The 17632-nt window shown below is 45.6% G+C and overlaps 1 protein-coding gene across 1 annotated transcript in view; it reads right to left on the bottom strand.

Moving 5' to 3' along the window:
- ACVR2B (activin A receptor type 2B) overlaps positions 1-16543 on the bottom strand; it is a 90634-nt gene extending 74091 nt beyond the window's left edge. Inside the window, exon 1 of the mRNA XM_043976605.1 lies at positions 16418-16543. Within this exon, the coding sequence (XP_043832540.1) occupies positions 16418-16469 (52 nt within the window). The 5' untranslated portion in view covers positions 16470-16543. The remainder of the gene's footprint in view (positions 1-16417) is intronic.
- Positions 16544-17632: the final 1089 nt, after the last annotated feature.

Consider the following 17632-nt stretch of genomic DNA (forward strand, 5'->3'; position numbering starts at 1 on the left):
CCCCTCATTCCCACAGGGCATGGTATTCCCTTTTAAAAACTACAGCACAGGACCACCAAGAAAAGCTGTCAAACTGGACTGATCCAGGTTAGGACATGATTCCCTCCCCCAACTATAATCCACACCCACCACGTGGCTGCTGGTTCTTCCAAGAAAAAAACACTCCAGTCCAAACTGTGCCAAGTGAAGGCTTCTCGATGTAATTTCTTTACTCAAGATGCAGCATGGGGACTAGTGGAAACACTGCTGGGTTGGAATCATAAACACTCTAGATTCAAATCCTCTGATACTAGGTATATGAATTGTGGCAAGTCACTTAATTTTTCTGCACTTCAAGACCTTTTCTTATCTGACATGAGTAATTATTGTTATCCAGGGCAATCTGTGGATTACTTAAACTTATAGGTGTTTTCTAGAGTGGAAGGAGTTCCCACATTGGGAATTCCCTAAAGAGGCTATGGATCTTCCCCAAATTTGTATATTCTTTACACTAAATCTTAAAGGGCTTATACTTAAGATTTAGCATTAAGCACAGAGAACTCTGAAACAGACTGGGGTCAAAATTTCTCTGATAAAGGTCTCATTTCTAAAACTTATATGAATAAGAGTCATTCCCCAACTGATAGATGGTGAAAGGATATGAACAGGAAGTTCTTAAAGGAGGACATCTGAGCTATAAATGGACATGAAAAAGTGTTCCAAATCACTCAGAGAAATTAAAATTAAAATAACTGAATTTCTACCTCATACTCATTGAACAACAACAACAACCAAAAAAAAAAAAAGCCAGGAAAATGACAGATGCTAGAATGCAGAGCTATGAATCCATTCTGAAAAGTAATTTGAAATATCCCAGAAATCACTAAACTGTGTTTACCCTTTGACGCACTGATACCATGGCTAGGTATACTCCCAAAGAGATCAATGAAAGAGAAAGAGGGGCAGCTAGGTGGCGCAGTGGATAGAGCACCGGCCCTGGAGTGGGGAGGACCTGATTTCAAATCCAGCCTCAAACACTTAACACTTACCGGCTGTGTAACCCTGAGCAAGACACTTAACCCCAATTACCTCACCAAAAAAAAAAAAAGAGGAAAAAAACCCAAGTAAACAAAAAACTGAGAAATTATCATATAAAACTGTAATGTAATAGAACTGTGCTGTAGAAAATAATGAAAGCCATGGTTTCAGAAAAGCCCGGGAAGATTCCATGAATTGTAAAATTTGTATGAACTGATGCAAAAGGAAATAAGCAGAACCAGAAGTAGATTTTATACAATAACAGTAATGCAAAGACAAACAACTTTAAGAGATTTAACAACTCTTATTGGTACAAATGACCAACCATGATTCCAGAGGACAGATCTTGAACTAAGCTTCCTACCTCATAATAGATAGGTGATCAATTCAAGTGGCAGGAAGAGGCATACCTTTTTGGACATGGACGATGTGGGGATTTGTTTTGTTTGAACATGCATATTTCTTTTTTTTTAAGCAACTATAATTCATTTTATTTTTTCCAGTTACATGTAAAGGTTGTTTTCAACATTCATTTTCATTTTCATAAGATTTAGAGTTCCAAATTTTTCTCCCTCCCTCCCTTTCCTCCCCCCTCCACAAGACAGCAACCAGGTTATATATGTATAATCCACAAGTACTCTTTTTATCAGTTCTTTCCATGGGGGTGGAGAGTAAGCTTCATCATCAGTCGCTTGGGACTGTCTTAGATCATTGTATTGCTGACAGTAGTTAAGTCATTCACAATTGCTCACTGAACAATACTACTGTCACTATGCACGACATCCTCCCAGTTCTGTTCACTTCACTATACATCAGTTCATGAGTCTTTCCAGGTTTTTCTGGGATCATCCTGTTTGTCATTTCCTAGAGCACAATACCATTCCATTACAATCATATACCACAGCTTCTTCAGTCATTCCTCAATAGATGGACATTCTCTTGATTCTTAGCCACCACAAAGAGTTGATATAAATATTTTTTGTACAATTTTTCCCTCTTTTCTCTTTTTCATGATTACTATTGTTAACTGTTTCCCTTCCATCCTCTTCCCTTCCCCATGATATTTATTCTATTATCCATCTTCTTTCATCCTTTACCTCTTCAAAAGGGATTTGCTTCTATCTGTCCCCTCCCCCAATTTGCCCTTCCTTCTTTTGCCCCTCTCTCTTTATCCCCTTCCCCTCCTATTTTGCTGCAAAGTTAGAGAGATTACTCCACCCAATTGAGGGTGTATGTTATTCCCTCCTTGAGCCAATTCTGATGAGATTGAGGTCTTTGAGCCAATTTTGATGAGTGTTAGGCTCATTTACTGCCCAGATTAAATGATTACTCCACCCAGTTGGGTGTGTGTGTTAATCCCTCCTTGAGGCTTCTGATGAGTGTAAAAGTCATTTACTGTCCTGCTCCTCCTCCATCTCTTCCCCCACTCCATAAGCCCTTTCCTGTTTCTTTTACATGGGATTTCACCCCATGCCCTCTGCCCTTCTCCCTCCCCCAGAGCATTCCCCTCACCCCTCAATTTAACCCTAAAGATATCATTATGGGGCAGCTAGGTGACACAGTGGACAAAGCATCCACCCTGGACCCAGGGGGATCCCAGCCAAAACCTGGCCTCAGACACAAGACAGTCACCCACTGTACGACCCCAGGTATGTCCCCCAACTCGTTTTTTATGGTTATCTAGGGTCTTGAATTTGAAAGTCAAATTTGCCATTCAGTTCAGGTCTTTTCATCACAAATACCTGAAAGTCCTCTTTTTCCATTAAAATCCTATTTTTTCCTCTGAAAGATTACGCTGAGTTTTGCTGGGTAGGTGATTCTTGGTTGTAATCCCAATTCCTTTGCCTTCTAGAATATAATATTCCATGCCCTCCAGTCCTTTAATGTAGAAGCTGCTAGATCTTGTGCTATGCTAACTGGGATTCCACAGTATTTGAATTCTTTCTTTTTGGCAGCTTGCAATATTTTCTCCTTGACCTGAGAGCTCTGGAATTTGGCTATAATATTCCTAGGAGTTTTCCTTTTGGGATCTCTTTCTGGGGGTGATCGGTGAATTCTTTCAATTTCTATTTTAGTTTCTTCTTCTAGAATTTCAGGGCAATTTTCCCTGAGAATATCTTGGAAGATGATATCTAAGCTCTTTCATTGATCATGGTTTTCAGGTAGACCAATAATTTTCAAATTATCTCTCTTGGACCTATTTTCCAGGTCAGCAGTTTTCCCCATAAGATATTTCACATTGCCCTCTATGTTTTTATTCATTTGGATTTGTTTTGTTGTGTCTTGGTTTCTCATAAAGTCATTAGCTTCCATTTGTTCATTCCTAATTCTTAGGCAATTATTTTCACCAGAGAGCTTTTGTACCTCCTTTTCCATTTGGCCAATTTGACTTTTCAAGCTGTTGACTTTTTTCTCATGTCTTTCCTGCATCCATCACCCTCATTTCTCTTTCCAGTTTTTTCCTCTACCTCTCTAACTTTAACTTCAAAGTCCTTTTTGAGTGCCCTCTATGGCCTGAGACCAATTCATATTTTTCTTGGAAGCTTTAGATATAGGGGCCCTGATGTTGACATCTTCCTCTGAGAGTGCACCTCAATCTTCCTTGTCACTGAAGAAACTTTCTATGGACCTCACCTTTCTCTGTCTGCTCATCTTGCCTTTCTTTTACTTCACTTTTAGCTCCTTAAAGTGGGGCATTATTTCCAGGCTGCAGTATCCCAAGCTTCAAAAGTCCCAAGTGGTATGACTTAAGGAGGATCAGGTTCTTCACTTGCCTGGCCTGTTCCTCAGTCCACAGATGACCCCAGACCAACGTGCTAATCAACCAGCTTTTCGTGTTGTGGTTATCAGCTCTGAGGAGCCTGTGCCCCTCCCTCACTAGGGCCACTGCTACTCAAGCCTACCTCGTGGTTCCCAGCAGGGGTGAAAAACCCAAGTTCTGCCTCAGCACCAGCATAGACCCCTGTAGTCTCCCCCCTGCCAAGGGCTCAGCCCTCTCACTGGACTGTGAGCTTAGTTCCAGACGACACTGGTGCTTCAGCTGATTCAGAGGCTCTGGGGGTCTCCTTCTCTGGTGAGGTCTTCCTGGGACTGGATCTGTGTCAGGGTGACTGTGGGGTTGGGCTCCACTCCTTTCTCAGCACAGCAGCTCCCTCGTTCCGACCTCTCAAGCTGTTCTTGTTTAGATGATTTCTACATATTCTACTGTGGCTTTTCCTGCTCCAAGCATTGTCCTATGGCATTATTTCGATGTGTTTTGGAGTGATCATGTCATGAGTTCAAGAGCTCACTGCTTTTCTTCCGCCATCTTCAAACATCCATATTTCTTAAAAGGGTTTTATTACTGTTTTTAATTGAGGGACCAGGTGGGAGGGAGGAAAAAGAATGGAAAAATGGAATTGAAAAAATGGAAATTGAATATTTAAAAGCTTTCGTGATTTTTTTTAATTAAAAAAGAAATAGACTACTCAAATAAAGACTGGCTAGAAAATTGTCATTAAAAAGCACTTCTGCCTGACAAGTCATCATATCAGGACTTTTAGCTTCAGGAAATGAGTTTGAAACTGAGCCTTCAACATCACCCAGCCGTCATCACCAGTCAAGACATTTGCTCCCTCCCAAATTCCCAGATAGCCAAGAATTTCACAGTCTTTGGGTGGGATCCAAACCTCTCAGTAGGGGTATGTCCTGATTCATCCCCACCCCCCTGACTCCAATTTGGTTTACATTTACTTATGAGCAGGATATGTATTATATTTTTGCATTCCTAAGAACTTCAAGCAGAGTACCTTGTGTACAGATCCCTAATAAATGTGTTGGATTGAACAGGACTGAGGATCTACTCAGAGGGGTTGCATGTATCTGTTTCCTGACCTTGTTCAATAAGCACATGGTCGATGACTAGTGCTAGACTGGAGGGGTCAGGAAGACCAGGCTTCCAATACTGTAGCAGATGTTTACTAAGCTATTTGAACCCTAAGAAGTCACTCATAGGATTACCTATCAATTAGCAAACCTTTATTAAGCACATGCTAGGCGTTGCACTAGGCGTTAGAGATACCCAAAAAAAAATTTTTTTTAAATGTAATAGTCCCTGCCTTAAAGGAGTCTGAATCCTATCACAGATTTAGAGATAACCTAGAAGGTCATTTAATGAAACCCCCCCTCCCCCCTCTTAACTGATAAGGAAATGGAGTTGCAGGCAAGTTAGTTGGAGAAAATAATGGCACATAAAAATAATGAAATTATTATGCATATCTCTATAGATATTAAGATAAATGTTAAGATAAAAAAATTCTATCAAGACAGCTAGGTGATAGAGTGCTGGGAGGCTTCAAGTCAGGAAGACCTGAATTCAAATCCTGCCTCAAACACTTCCTAGCTGTGTGAACCTGCGCAAGTCATTTAACCTCAATATACCTCAGTTTCCTCAACTGTAAAATGGGGATAATAACAGTACTGGCCTCAAAGGGTAAAGTGTTTAACAAAGTACCTGGCAAATAGTAGGTACTTAATAAATGCTTCTTCCCTTCTCTAGGCTTCCATTTTTACCCCTGAATGCCCTAGACTACTTCACAGGGTAGCCAGAAAGATCAGATGATACAGAGTATGAAAAAGAATTTAGGAAAATACAAAGCATCTTATAGATAGATGGGGGATTAGTCACATTCAAGTATTGGTGCTTAAACTAGACTGGAATGGTATATCCTTCCTTTTCCTCTTTTTTTAACAGAAAGGAACACAGGGATGAGAACACAAAAGATATTCAGCAAATACCTATTGATTTAGTGAATATTTTTATCATATTATTTTTCTTGTTAAAACTGAATTTGCTGCTACAGAGTAGGCAGAGGGATAGAAGTGACTTTCTTCATCCCTATCCCAAAGAAAGCAAACACTAGGGGAAACCAAAGTTGTACTGTCAAGCCCCTCACTCCCACTATCAAATGGGCTGACATCCTGAACTTCCCACCTGAGTCTGAAAGAGATTGGTTCAATGTAAGAAGATATCAAAACAAACAGGTGCTGGGCCAAGCTGGAGTTGGGGGAGGGGGAGGAGATCTAGGGGCCAGCCCTGGGCTCTGTCTCTGAGATAGATCATCTATCCACCCCAGGCCCATTTTCTTATATGTCAAACAGATTCAATTAAAGGAAGAACTTTATCCCAATGAGATTTGTCCAATAAGAGGATGGGTTTGTTTTCTCCAGAGACAGCAAACTTTTAAACCACTGGAAGTGGGGAAGCAAAAACTGACTGAGAAGCTGAAAGTATTCCTCCAGTGAAAGGGAAATTGGAATTTATAAAGACAAAATTCACCTTTTTATAGTCTTAGTCTTTGTCTGTGTGTGTGTGTGTGTGTGTGTGTGTGTGTGTGTGTGTGTTTCTCTTATGTAACGATTGGAACGACGCCACCTGCTGGAGACTTACTGTAGAAGAGTTTCGCCCATGAAGCGAAGGTCTTTGAGGGCAAGACCAGGAGTCTTTTCTTTGGTGTCAGGAAGTGATGCGGGCTAGTGGGAGGAGGAAGGAAGAGACTGGCGCTCGCTCTGAGGCTTTTCCTCTGGACTCTGGTGGAGAGCAGAGCTAGAAATGTGCTCTCCCTTTAATAGATAGGAATCTAGGCCTTTCTCTTTCTCTTTACCAAATTCTTATTCTCCTTAATAAATGCTTAAAAGTCTAACTCTTGCTAAAGCTTATAATTTATTGGCGACCACTCATTAAATATTTTAGACAGTTTAGCTAGAATTTTAGCCCTTAACACTTAACAACCTTGGGATAAGAGTAGTATCAACAGGGGCTAAGGATTGTACAAGTGATATCATTAGTAGAGAAATCTCCCTCTAGTAATTGGCACCAATATGTTCTCTATTTACTTAACTTGCCAAGGGTCATGAAGATATTTGTGGGATTTGAACTCAGGTCCGTGTAGCTTTAAGGTCAGCTCTCTAAACACTAAGCTGAAAGGTCTCTTAGGCAGTATGCACATTATCATCATTTGACAGGCTCAGAAATTGTAATTTGCACAAAGGCCAAGCGGCAGCGTTGGGATCTGGAAATCTACACCTTTTGAATTCAAGACCAGGTCAAATCAATTCATCTAAATTTGAGTATTTGTTAAGCTCCAATGATGTAAGGCAATGAATGTTCCTGACCTGCAAGGGCTTCACTCTTCTGTGGGTATACAAGGTGTACACCATTGATTGTAGCACAAGGAAAACTGAGGCACATGGCCAACAACCCAAGCCCTTCCTTATCACCAAACACTCAAGAATTGGATTTACAAGCCTCAATTTCCTGCCATGGGTGAAGGTACCACTTAACTGGGCCCAGTTTCACCAAAGGATACGAGAGAAGCCACAAAGCCAAGAGCCTCTTACCCCCAGGACTAGGGCCAAGGGTGGGACAAGCCACACAAACCAGGCACCAAATACACACTCGCAGCCCAGGCTATCTTTGGACTGGCAAAATCTCTGGACCTTTTGGGAAGAGGCAAAGGAATGGATGGTGAAGATGAGTCAGGCCCCTGGGGCTTCAATCTCCACCTATTTACAAAGGCTTACACCTAGGTGCTGAAGATACCTGACAGATCACCCATTAGTTGAGGTTGAGAGACCCAGACAAAAGGTCCTTTCCAGTCCTAAATTAAACTTTCCCCTTCTCTTTTCCTAATCCCTGAGATAGTTCCATTAAATAGGCAAAAACCTACTTTTCTAGATCCCTATCACCACCCACATTAAACCTAACCTCTTCCCAAATACTACTCTCCCTTTCCCTTTCTGGAACCTTCCACCCTTAACAAAACTCATTAGATACAGCATGGCATAGTGTAAGGAACCTCAAGTTGTAGTAAGGAATGGCTAGGTTGAAATCCTCTGCCCCACGTGCTTATTAACTGTGGGACCTCAGGCAAGTCATTCACTTGCTTCAGTTTCTTTATATATAAAATAAGGGTGGAAGTTGAGCTTACTGACCTCTACAGTTCCTTCTAGCTCTAAATCTGTGATGTCATATACCTTTAAATCTTACTCCTTATCTTCTTCCTCTCATGGAAACTGGTCCTCTCCCTTCCCAAAAGATTACATTCCTACCAATGCTTTTTCCCTCCTGGATACATCTCGTCACACTCACACCTCTAGTAGGGTGGGTATGTGGGCACTCTCTGCTCTTCTTTGACACCCCCAACATCCTGCCTCTGCTGCCATCACACTGAGTAAACCTTAAAGGAAGAAGAACTTTGATCTTCTTCATCACCCAATCCAGATCTTTGCTGCAATTAGTGTTTAGCATAGTTGTAGGCACTCAAAAAATGTTTACTGGCTGACAATTCTTCCCCAATTTCCAAGTCATTTTCCTCCTTTCTCAAGGAATTTTCCATCCCCACTCTAACCTCCACCTTGACAACTGGGGATTTCAATCAATACCCTCTGGCTTCCCAGTTCAAGCTCCAACTCTGTGATTTCCACCTCCACTCCAACTCAGCCACACACAGAAATGGTCCAACCTTTGATCTTACTTACCATCATTTCTAGTTTTATCACCATCATTCAGATCTCCAAAATTTGTTCTTTATTCACAACCTACTATCATTCTCTCCTGGATCAATCTATTTTTCAATCTTACTAATGACCTGGAATCATTCCCAACTCTGACCTCACCTTCCTTATCCCTATGAATAACCATTTTGATCAGACCCTGTCCTTGAATTCCTACCCCTTTTGTCCTATCCTGCTTCCACCTGGTCAACCCCCTACCACCACCACCATTGGTATATCCCCACCCTCTCCATTAGCCTGCTTATTCAGGGACTGCAGAATTGTTAAAGCTAAAAATTCCTGTTACCTAAAGTCAACTGGGCTCACACTCTCCTTGGCAATCCCTTTAAATTCTTCCTTAATTGACTCCTTACAACACTCCTCACAACTTTGGTCCCAAATCCTTTCTTCAAGACTCCCCCCTCAGCAGGACTTCATTTCCTCCTTTACTGGAAAAATAGCCACCACCCAGCTTAAGGTGCTATTTTATACATCAAAACCTCTTTAGATCATAGCTCTGCCACACCCTCCAGCCTGCTGCTTCTCCCATCACCCTGGCCGGGAAGAAAAGGTGGCCCCTCTCCTTGTCAAGGTCAAGCCCTCTGATTGTGCCCTTGAGCCAGACTCTAAATGTCAATTTCCCTTTATGTGCTGTTTCCCTTCCTGCAGCCTACAACCAGGCCAAGATTGGAGCTAACCCTTATTAAAAACACCTAAGAGTGCCCCTGCCACCCACTGTCCTTTCTCCTTTGCAGTCAAACTCCTAGAAAGAGCCAACCACATCCCTTACCTCCATTGCCTTGTCTTTCATGAATTCTCAACTCCTTACATTTTGGTTTCCTACCCTAGCGGTTTACCAATAATTTGGTAATTGCCAAATCCAATTACATTGTCTCAGTTCTGGGCAGAGTAATAGACATTAAGCTAGGAAGATCTGAGTTCAAATCTTGCCTCACACTCAATAGCTGTGTGACCCATGGCAAGTCACTTAACTGCTCATTCTCAGTTTCCCCCAAATAAAGTTAGGGTGCTGCCCTCCATATTTTCTGAGCCTCCTTCCAGCTCCAGAACTAAGAGCCAATAATTTTGCTCAATCTCCTTTGCAGGATCATCATTCCATGTCTCAACTGCTACCTACCTTTCCTAGTCTTCTCTTTTTTTCCTGGTGAATCTCATCAACTCCCATAGATTCACCTAATAACTCTATGCAGATAATTCCCAAATCAATATAGCTGGCCCTCCCATAACCATCTCAAATTCAACTTGTTCAAAAGGAAACTGATCACCTTCCCCTCCCTCATCTCTATTCTCCAGATACCCTATCACTATTGAAGTCTCCCCGGCATTCTTTCAGTCACACAAATCTGCAACCTCAGAGGTATGCCTGAATCTCTCCTCTCTCTCACTCCTGATATCCAATGAGTTGCCAAGTCTTATTCACAACATCTCTAGTTTAGGTACTTATCACTTAGTTGCCTGGACTGCAGCAACTGCCTCCCTATTGGTCTGTTTCCTATCTCTCAGTTCTCCAAGCCATTCTTCACACAGCTGCCAAAGATAATCTCCACAAAGCACAAATATGTTACCTCCCTGCTCTATTAGCTACAGTGGCTCCCTATTGCTTTTAGGATAAAATATAAATCCTTTAGCTTAGCATTTAAAGTTATACAGCTTGGTTCCAGCCAAGGTGGTAAAGTGGATAGAGCACCAGGCCTGAACTCATCTTCCTGAGTTCAGATCCAGCTTCAGACACTTACTAGCTATGTGACCCCAGGCAAGTCACTTAACCCTGTTTGCCTCAGTTTCCTCATCTGTCAAATGAGGTGGAGAAAGAAATGGAAAACTATTCTAGTATTTTTGCCAAGAAAATCCCAAATAAGGTCATGAAGAGTCAGACACAATTGAACCCTTTCAAGATTTATTTCACATTACCCTTCACATACTTAATAATCCCAAAACTCTGACTCTGTATTCACATTCCTGACTTCCAGACCAGTTGTCTGTCCCCCAATGCAAGAATACATCTTCTCTTCAACTCTGCTTCAATATCTTTAGCTTCCTTTAAAGTGTAATCAACTCTTAGTTCTCTCTTCCTCTTCAAATTATCTTGCATTTATTTATCTCAGCTGTGTACTGGAGTTTCCAGGTTGAATCTTTGGCCACAGTATACTGTGGGCCAGGAATGTCGTTTGGGTTTTCTTTTGCTTCAGTATCCCCAGTTTCTAATTTAATAAATGTTTAGTGACATAAAAGAAAAAGTGGAAATAATGGTAAAGACATTACACTCACAAATAAGTGAACATAGTTATAACCCTCCTTCTAAGGACACCCACCACAGTCTTTGCACATGAGGAAATTGTAGCCTGGAGAGAGGAAATAATTTAGCCAAGGTAGCAAATCACAGAACCAGGAATCCATCCTTTGTAGAGAGGCATCTTTCCCATAGTTGATAAGAGTGCTGGACTTGGAGTCCTGTCTCAGATATGTACTGGCAGAATGATCAGGGGAAATTTCTGGCCATTCCTCTCCCTGCCCCCTATATTGAAAATAAAGAAGTAAAGTCTAACTAGTATCTTATGAATCCAAGTCCTTTGTTGTTCTACTACCCCACACCAGGTATGAAGATAATGTACTGGTATTAGGAACTTCAACCAGAAGAGAGGATGCTGTCAATTCAGCTTCAACACTCTGAATCTCCTAGGGAGACATACAATGGGTGGTTTTCCAGAATTTAGTTTAATCCAAAATGCCAAACCATTTGAAAAGCTCCTGCCTGGGGCTTACTGATTAAGCAAATTAACTCAACTCCCTACCTATCTAGTAGGAGGTAGAGAATCTTGCATCCTCTGGAGCCTTTTAAAAATGTAATTCTGGGTTTGTTTGGTTTTTTTGGTTGTTGGGGTTTTGGGGGTTTGGGGGGGGGGTTGCCAGCTTCTAGAAAATATGTATTTTGAATTTAATTTCATGCCTTTGATCATTCCTGTCAGGAATCACCAGAGGGATTCCACCCAGGGGTCAGGTTTGACCCCTGACCTCCCTCTTCCACCTCAACTGCTTCTTCTTCCTCCTATAAAAAAGTGGATGTTCCTAAAAGTTCTATCCTTCGGCAGGTTCTTTATTTATGTCCTCTTTATGAGTAAGTGATCTCACTCATTTCTATGACTGATACATCGCTTATATGCAAGGAACTCTCTCCCCCTCTCTCATTTCCCACTGCCTGTTGGCCATTTTCACCAAAGTCTTAAAGTATCTCAAGCAACATGCCCCAAAGTGAACATCTTCCATGCAAACCTACCTTTCTTCCCAATTTCTAGTGATGGCACTACCATTCTATCCCAATTCTCAAGGCTCAGGACCTTGGAGTCATCTTTGATTATTGCATCTTCTTCACTCTCACCCATACAACCAACACGTTAACATGGAATGAACTAGTTCTGGAATCACTGTGACCCTGGGCAAGTCACTTAACCTGCCTAAGCCTGATTCCTTAACTGTGAAGTGAAGTGGCTGAACTAGATAGATGGCCTCTCCATTCCCTTTCAGTTTTAAATCTATGATCCTGAGACCCTGAAGATTTTTAACACCACCAACTACCCCATCCATGTCTGTCTCCTTTCTGCCCCCAATTAATATCTAGCTAGTCTAGAACAGAGGTTATTATCCTTTTTTGTGTCATGGACTCCTTTGGAAGGGTAAAGAGACACATTCCAATCAATAGTCCCCATCTCAGAATAATGTTTTTTTAATACATAAAATATGTAGTATTACAAAGTAAAACAATTATATTGAGATAGATTATGAAATTTTTAAACAAGTTCACAGAAACTAGAGAAACTAAGGAAACGGAAAGATTTAGACATCACAGGGCCTTAACTCCTAGTTCTGCCACTTAATACCTATGTAACCATCCCAAAGACATCCCCCAAAAGAGAAAAAGACCTATTTGTACAAAAATATTTATAGCAGCTCTTTTTGTGGTGGCTAAGAATTGGAAATCAAAGGAATGCCCATCAATTGGGGAATGGCTAAACAAACTGTGGTATATGATGGTGATGGGATATTACTGGGCTATAAGAAATGACAAGCAGGATGATTTCAGAAAGGCCTGGAAAGACTTGTATGAACTGATGTATAGTGAAGTGAGCAGAACCAAGAGAACTTTGTGCACAGTGACAGCAGTATTGTTTGATGAAGAACTGTGAATGACTTAACTATTCCCAGCAATACAATGATCCGAGACAATCCCAATGGACTAATGATAAAACATACTATCCACCTCCAAAGAAAGAACTGATATTGATTGAACACAGACTGAAGCATGCTATTTTTCATTTTCTTTCATTTTTTTCTTTTATTCAAGTTTTCTCATAAAAATGGGCAATATGATAATGTTTTACATAATTGCACATGTATAACCTATATCTGATGGCTTACAGCCTCAGGAAGGGCATAGGGGAGGGAGGGAAGAAGAAATACATTTTGGAGCTCAAAACTTTGAATTGAAATGTTTATTATTTATTTATTATTTATTATTATTAAAATGCACTGCAATCATTTTTTATTGTAATGTGTTATGGAAATGCTTGTTTTATTCCATAAATTAAACATAAAATAAATAGAAATTGGGGGGGGAAGCCCTACAGGTCTGGACCTGTTTCCACATCTGTAAGATAAAGAAAGGGGTTTGGCCTCAATGATCTCTGAGGTTCCTTCCAGCTCTAGACATAGACCCGATCTTAATTCAAGTCCTCACTCTTCCCTCTTGCCCCTGACTATTGTGACAACCTTCAAACTGGTCTCCTTCCAATTTCTCCCCTCTCCAATTCATTCGCACCACTGCCAAAATAATCTTCCTAAGAAACAAATATGATCCCATCACTTCCAAGGCTGAAGTTGTTCAGAGGCTCCACACTCCCTGCCCCCAACTGCCTCTAATAGTAAGAACCAAATTCTTGATGAACACTTAAATATTTGGTGAATTAAATCGAATGGGAAGACGGTTGAAGGAACTCAACCCCCTTCCCCCTCTAGCCCAAATTATCTGAGAATGAATTATACAAACACTGAAAATACTTAACACCTGAAGTCAGGCTAAGAGGAGTGCCTGGGCATATCCCATAAGGAGTTTGAGCTTCCTACTGTCGTCCCATCTGAATCCATATTCCAGAGGACTATGGTCTGGGAAAAGGGGAGGGGAAGACATCTAGCATATAACTAGGTATATTGGTATATATAGAAAGCTCCAAAACTCTTAGTGCGGTTTTAATAGTTAAGACTTAAAATAGCACTAAGACTTTTGAGACATTCTGCATTAAGCAGGATGCCAGGGTGTTGGCTGGGGCAGGAAGGTATAATAGAACACATCAGGTTTATTCTACATAGTTACTGGTCACCCCACAGCGTGCACCAATGCACTTAAAAAACACTTCTCAAATTGCCCTGCCATTTCAAATAGAAACAACTCGGGGTCCTTTAGGATAAAGTATGTTGCCTGCTAAGCCTCCAGTTCTCCACCCCTTCCCCTCCCCCCGCCCCCAATCAGTGGCCAGTTCGGTTAATAGCATCCTCAGCTTCAGCACAATTTCTACACAAACAGTTCATGGAACCCACAAACCCCTTTGAGTGGAAATGCCTCAGGGTCCGTGCCCCACAAATGCGACTTCCCCACACTCCCAACGGAACCGCTGCAAGCAGGGCCCAGGAGGCTACACTGCATATTTAATAAGGGCTCGGAACAAAGACCTGAGCCCAGGCTTTCCCCAAACCAAACCCGCAGCCGGGGGTGTGTCCCTGCTCCGCCTCCGGGCCACGAGCAGAGGGGGCGGCTAAGCGGTTTCCTTCAAATTCGACTAACAGGGAAGTCAGCTTTAACACCTCTCCCTCTCCTAAACATCACAGTACCACAGGCCCAAAACCAAATGGCTCCAGATGTGCTATTGGACCCTACATGTTCCCTCCAATCTAAAGAGCAGCCGGACGATTGATTCACTCCCGGGGGAGGAGAGGGGGTGCTTCAAAAGAAATCCAGGCAGCAACATAGGACCCCTAGTTGGTGAACGCAACCCTTCAAGTACGGCCTCCTCTCCGGCATAAACAAGCCAAATTCAGCTGCACCCACAGGGCCCGACCCAATGTTCGCCCGACCCTGGGCCTTTAACCGTGGGAAATCACATTTGGCTTGGAGGGGGGACGGGAGGGAGGAGGAGAGCGAGTACAAACATACATTGCAGTTCAATGCAAAGTACAGGCCAGCACGGGACTAAGAAAAAGGGGCGAGAGGGAGGGACAGTCAAGAATCCGAGTGCGTTTTGTTGATGTGTGCTGTGGTGTGACTGTGTATATGTGCGCGCGTGCGTGCGTGTGTGTGTGTGTGTGTGTGTGTGTGTGTATGTGCTGGCGAGCCTGCTCTCACACACAGCATTGTTCGCCAATCCCCGAAAGGCGAGACTTGTTATTTTTCCCCTTTTCTCCCCTCCCCCTCTCCTGCCCCGCCCCTCCTCCCCCCCCCCCCAGTCTTAAACACGAGCCGGCCCCGCGCAGCGGCCGCTCACAGCTGCGCTCCGAGCCCCGGGATCTGGGGCCCGATCTTCTCCTCCTCCTACTCCTCCTCCTCCTCTTCGACCCCCCTCCCTAACCACTAAAGCGACCCCGGGCCCAAGGGCCCGGGGGATTACGAGGGGGCGGGGCAGTACCTTGCTGCCCGGCTGAGCTCCGAGGGAGGGCCGAAGGGAATAGAAAAGGGTACCGCGCGCAGAACGCTCGGGAGAGAACCCCGAAAGCGTAGTCAGAACGCTCCGGGGGGCCGCAGCTAAAAATCGCCCCACTCCCAACTTGACCCGCCAGCCTCCACTCTCTGAATCCCTAGGTGCCCAGTGCCGAGGCTACATACAGCTCAAGCAGAGACCTCCCGCCCGTTTAGTCCAAGACAAACACTTTTTTTCTAACCAGGGCTAGGGAGGTACAATTTAAACTAGCCCCACGGGTCCCCGATCTCGACATTCCCTCTGCCGGTGTTTAAAGCTAACTTGCCCAGCGCAACGCATCACTCCGCCCCTTTACCCGTTCCAAAAGCTGCAACAGAGTCAAATAAATTAGCAATAGTTGGGGAGACTAAAAACCAAAACCCTCGGACTCCCTAACGTGCCAGGGGAATGGCCGTGGCTGTGTTTGGTTTTTACAACTCTAAATGAGCTCATCCCGCCACAAATCACCGCAAACCTCCCTCTGCCCCCAGCGACTCTCACCATCCGAACGAGACTTTCGGGTTCTATGCACATTTCTTTAAGGAGGGGTTTGGGGGAGGCGCCCCTCAGCTACCAGGACCTCGGTGAGGGCAGCTTGGAACCCCGTCCAGCAACAATGCATTCTCTGCAAGAAGCGCGAATCCTGATGGAGCTCAGGTCACGCGGCCGCCCCCTCCCCAACAGGGGCCCCGAAGGGTTAGGAGCTCGCGCGGCAAAGCTGGCCCCCTCAAACCGCTACCAGCCGTGCCCGGCTGCCGCGGAGAAAACGCAAAAAAGCCACCACCGCGTTGGTCACCTCCGAGACCCGGTGGTTTAGCCCTAAATCCGAGGCGCTTGAGGGGGGAGGATGGACAGAGGGTACAGGTGCTAGGACGAGGCTTCGGGGAAGTTCCTTTGTTGGTAAACATTGCAGCGAGTTTCGCACGCCGCGGGCCTCGCGGACACGCGAACACATACACCCCGCCCCGCCCCCCCCCCCGACCCCCGGGAACAGAAAACTTAAGAGACGGATCACAGGTCACCCGACCTCGGGGGTCTTGGGGGGAATGACGGGAGTCCCCAGTAGAGCTCGGAGCTAGAGTGTCCTCTCGCTCCCCTTCTCCAAAAACCCCGCAAACACTCACCTGCGCAAAGCGATCCCCAAAGCAGGGCGAAAGTGACCCAAGGCGCCGTCATCTTCCACGAAGACAAAAACACCGCGCGCCACGCGGGGGGCCGGCAGGGAGGAGGCGGCGGCGGCAGAAAGCAGCCCCAGATAGGGAGTCTAGAAGGAAGCGGCGGGAAGAAGCCTGCCCAGTGCAGGCAAAGAGGCTCCGGTCAATTCCGACCCAGAGGCTCCACTCCCTGTGGCGCTCGCGGCCGGGTCCCCTTACTCCGGCGGGCCGGCTAGCTGGGCCAGGGGAGGGGGTAAGCAAGCACAGGGCCAGCCCCGGCCCCGCTGAGGGCGCGCTGCTGCTGCTGCTGCTGCTGCTGCTGCTGCTCCTGCTCCTGCTCCTGCTCCTGCTCCTGCTCCGGCTGCTGCTCCGGTTCCTCCTCCTGCTGCTGCTGCTGCTGCTGCTGCTGCTGCTCCTCCTCCCGCTCCTCCTGCTCCTGCTGCTGCTGCTGCTGCTGCTGCTGCTGCTGCTGCTCCTGCTCCTCCTGCTCCTGCTCCTACTCCTTCTCCTCCTCCCCACGCGCGCCGGGAGACTTTGTCCAGAGGGAGTCCGGGGCCGCCGCGGGCAGAGGGGCCGGGGCCGCGGGGCGCTCACCTAGACCCCAAAGTTTGCGGGGCTCAGGCTGGAGGCTCAGGGCAGCTGCGGAGCGCGCACTACGTGCAGGAGGTGGATGAGGCTTCGGCAGCGGCCCGGGCTCCGGGGCGAGGCGGCGGTGACGGCCGGGGGGCGGCAGCTGGGCTGGGGGGCGGCGGCGGAGCGGGGAGGCGCGGGCTGCGGCGGAGGGGGCTGCGGCGCGCCGGGCTCAGGCATAGCGCGGCGGAGCGGGGAGCGCCGGGGAAGCGGGTGGTGGGGTCGGGAAACCGGGACGAGGAGGAGGAAGCGGCTGCGGCTGCGGACAGCGAGACGACGACGAGGAGAGGCCGGTGCAAGCTCCAGCTCCGGAGTGGCCATGAAAGGACTGGGGGAAGCGCGGGGAGGGGGAGGGGCGGGAACGGGGGGGGGGGGGAGCTGAACTGAGTCCAAAATGGCTCCTGAGCCGCGAAGGCAAAGTGGAGCCCGCGGGGAAACCCGGATGTTTGATACAAAGAGGCGGGCGGGGGGGCCGGACCCCGTGTGCGAGGAGGGGGCGGGGCGGGGCGGGATCTTGTCGGCCTCGTGGACAGCTCCCACCCGGGGATGGGTGAG

This window comes from Dromiciops gliroides, chromosome 1 (genome assembly GCF_019393635.1).
Source record: "Dromiciops gliroides isolate mDroGli1 chromosome 1, mDroGli1.pri, whole genome shotgun sequence".
Lineage (NCBI taxonomy): Eukaryota > Metazoa > Chordata > Mammalia > Microbiotheria > Microbiotheriidae > Dromiciops > Dromiciops gliroides.